A 3,291-nucleotide genomic window follows, 5' to 3' on the forward strand; every position below is an offset into this window, starting at 1 on the left:
TCCCTGGATTCGAGCCCCACATTGGGCTCTGTGCTGACAGCTCAGAGCCTGGGGCCTGCTTCGATTCTGTGTCTCCCACTCTCTCTGCCCCTCCCCCGTTCATTCTCTCTCTCTCTCTCTCTCTCTCTCTCTCTCTCTCTCTCTCTCTGTCTCACAAAAATAAATAAAATGTTAAAAAATATATATTAACAAAAAAATAGTGTCAAAACAAAATCTTACACCTACAGCGGACACCAATCATGATGATTAAAATAAAACCAACAAGCTGTGGAAATAGAAAAAAACATTAGGAAATCATCCAAAAATGTACAAAAAGAATTATATGTGATGACTCACTGGTATATATTCCACTTAGAATGGTTAAAGTACATAGCAAAATAATACTAATAAATAATAATAATGATAAATGACCCATGCAAAATCCCCTGACCACAAAATTTCAGGATCTTAGGGGGAAAATATCTAAAAACATTCTTGGGAGAAAAAGTGATCAAGAATAAGTATTAATGCAACTTCTAGACAACAACAACAAAAATCTAGAAGAAAATGCAACAATGAAAATATCTGAGGAAAGTATTTTCCCAAATTGTGATTTTATAGCTATTGTCAAGCTAACAGTTCTAATAAAGGAAGAATATATTTTAGACCTATAAGATTTCAAATATTTTACCTACTATTGCACGCATCCTCATGAAACTACTAGAGAAAGTTTGTTTCACAAAACTAAGAAAGGTAGCCAAAAATAATGGAATTGCTAACAAGAAATCGAACACTGAAAATAATCAATCAAAATTCTGAAAAAAATGATGAAAAATGACCTAAATAAAAATGGGCCTAAACTGGAAAAAAAAGATAAGGGCTCCAGAAGAGATAACAGAAAGGTAGAAAATATTCTAAGATGTGTTCTTCCTCTATGGAAAGGAACTTTCTAATTCTAATCAGTGTTTGGAGGTGAAGCCAACTGTTCACCATCTCAGGCCAGCTCTGCCGCCTCCTCCTCTGCATCCCCAAGCACCCCAGAGGCCGCGCTGTCCTGGGCAAGGAAAGAGTATGAGGGAGCAGGATCCACAAGAAAGGAAAAGCAGGAGGATTGGTAGAGTCGGCCAGAGAGGCAGACACGCGGGGGGACCCCACACAGCACATGTGGCACTTAAGGAGAAAGGCCGGGGAGACTGTCGGGCTCCAGCCTGCAAATCCTCGCAACCAGCCCATTCTGGGACACAGAGGAGTGACCAAAGACATCCCAGGAGAAAGCAGGCATCAAGCTAAAGCTACTGCCACAGGAGTTCCAAAGAGCTGGGAATGGGCCGTGGGGAGATCGCGGCCACTGGAGGGCACTCCTCCCTCATAACTGGCATTCGGACTCTGGCTGCCCCTGCCCCCAAGATCTTCCACACCAAGCCCCAGAGGCTGGGAGCTCCCCTCATATCCCAAGCATGGCCACATGGATGGGCCTGACCCAAGATGGCACTTCTGCCTGGCACGTCCTACCCCTCATCTCCCTGGTGGGTCCCTATACATCTTCTGCATGCCAGCACCTCAATCACCTTCCCTCCCAACCACCCACATGGAGGCAGGCCTCCTCACCCGCCCCCCTGAACACTGAGCATGTGGCACCCCACCCTGGCAAACAGCTATGTGCGGGCATGGGATGCCTGTGATGGAGAGAAGATAAAGGGCAGGGCTTCCAAAGTCCCCAAGGAGACACCCATAGGATGCTCCAGTTCCCCAAGCAAACACAAAAGGGTCTTCACGTTTGCTTTCAGGTGCAACAAACAGCTCTAGAGACGCAAACGGTGCCATACATGGTTCCCCCAGCCCCCAGCATGCCCACTCCTCACAAATTCAGGACCCTCCTCCTGCAGGTAGGTACCTGCTCTTGTCAGGACCTGAGCAGCAAAACTCCACCCAAGGCCCTGCCCACTCACTGGCCAGGGCACCAGACCCTCTGTCTGCCCCTGGCTCACGGTCTCCACAGGCCCACCTTGGTCCAGACGCCTCCTGTCTGGGTCAAAGGCACTGGCCTCCACTTACCCTGAAGCCCGTTCTCTATGCCCTCTGCCAAGGGACCATCCTCAAACGTGACTTGGGTCATGGGTCCTCCCACCCCAGGCCCTGCAAGGACGGCCCGCCATTTAGGGCAAAGCTGCCACTTCCCTTCTCCTCCACGTCACTCCAGACTGTGGGACTCAGCCATTCTCAGAACAAGCCCTCACCTCTCCCAGGCTCTTCCCGGCCTGGATGCCTCACCACCAACTCAAGCGGACCCGGGCCCGGCCCATCCTGCAGGTAGGCCCCTGCCCTTGGAACATGCGTTGGTCATTGTGGGGCCCAGAGCTCCGCCTGCCTCCCACCCCCCCGCACGTGCCCTGTTCGCCACAGTAGCACTCTTCTCCCCAGCTTCTACCCGAAACAAGAGCTGCTCTCCTTCATATGGCTGGGAACAGCCGCCAGCCTGGCCAGACCAGGGCCATCCCTCCCAGGGGCCACCGATTCCAAGGACTCCAGCCCTAGACAGGGTGTTCTTCCTACTACCCCCAAGAAGCTACAGGAAATCGGCCCTAGTGAGGCATGGACTGATGCAGCATCAGTCCCCACAGCCAGAAGGAAATGGGCATGGGGCTGGCACTCTGGCTTGGCCTGGGCAGCCTTCCCCTTGGGCCTGACCCATGACCAGGAGGCCCCAGTGAAGAGGAGGAGCAGGGAGGCTTCCTGCAGTCCTGTGCTGCCTTCCATCCAGTGGGTGGGGAACGGGGCCCTCCTGCTGGGCCAGCCTGGCTTCGAAGGGTGGCAGGGGCCCCCTCTCCCCCAGCTCAGTCCCCACTCCCCGCAAGCCTGGCTTTATGATTTCACATGCTGAGGTCACGCAGAGACAATGCTGAGCGTTTCACCTCTCCAGGTCCAGGCCCGGCCCAGCCAGAGTCCTCCCCACAGTGTCAATGAGGACAGTGCCTGCTGGCCCAAGTGGGGAAGGGATAATAGAGCGCATGGCAGTGGCGCCAGCCACACCTGGCCCCATGGACGATGCCGCGGTCCTAAAGATGAAAGGCTACCTGATGGGCATCACTCTCGGTGAGGGCTCATATGGAAAAGTCAGATCTGCCTACTCTGAGCGCCTCAAGCTCAACACGGCGGTCAAGATCATAGACCGCAGGAAAGCCCCCACCGACTTCCTGGGAAAATTCCTTCCCCGGGAGATCGAGATTCTGCCCAGGCTGAACCACCGCTCCATCGTCAAGACTTACGAGATCTTTGAAACATCAGACGGCAGGGTCTACATCGTCATGGAGC

At 52.6% G+C, this 3,291-nt stretch overlaps 1 protein-coding gene across 1 annotated transcript in view; it reads left to right on the forward strand.

Annotated features, from left to right (window-relative positions):
• Positions 1–1,834: 1,834 nt before the first annotated feature.
• Positions 1,835–3,291, forward strand: part of LOC115277234 (testis-specific serine/threonine-protein kinase 1-like) — a 2,451-nt gene continuing 994 nt past the window's right edge. The window contains 3 exon segments of the mRNA XM_029921242.1: positions 1,835–1,865; positions 2,906–3,288; position 3,291. The exon segment at position 3,291 is cut by the window's right edge and continues 559 nt beyond it. Of these exon segments, the coding sequence (XP_029777102.1) occupies positions 2,940–3,288; position 3,291 (350 nt within the window). The 5' untranslated portion in view covers positions 1,835–1,865; positions 2,906–2,939.

The sequence above is a fragment of the Suricata suricatta genome, chromosome 14 (assembly GCF_006229205.1).
Source record: "Suricata suricatta isolate VVHF042 chromosome 14, meerkat_22Aug2017_6uvM2_HiC, whole genome shotgun sequence".
Classification (NCBI taxonomy): Eukaryota; Metazoa; Chordata; class Mammalia; order Carnivora; family Herpestidae; genus Suricata; species Suricata suricatta.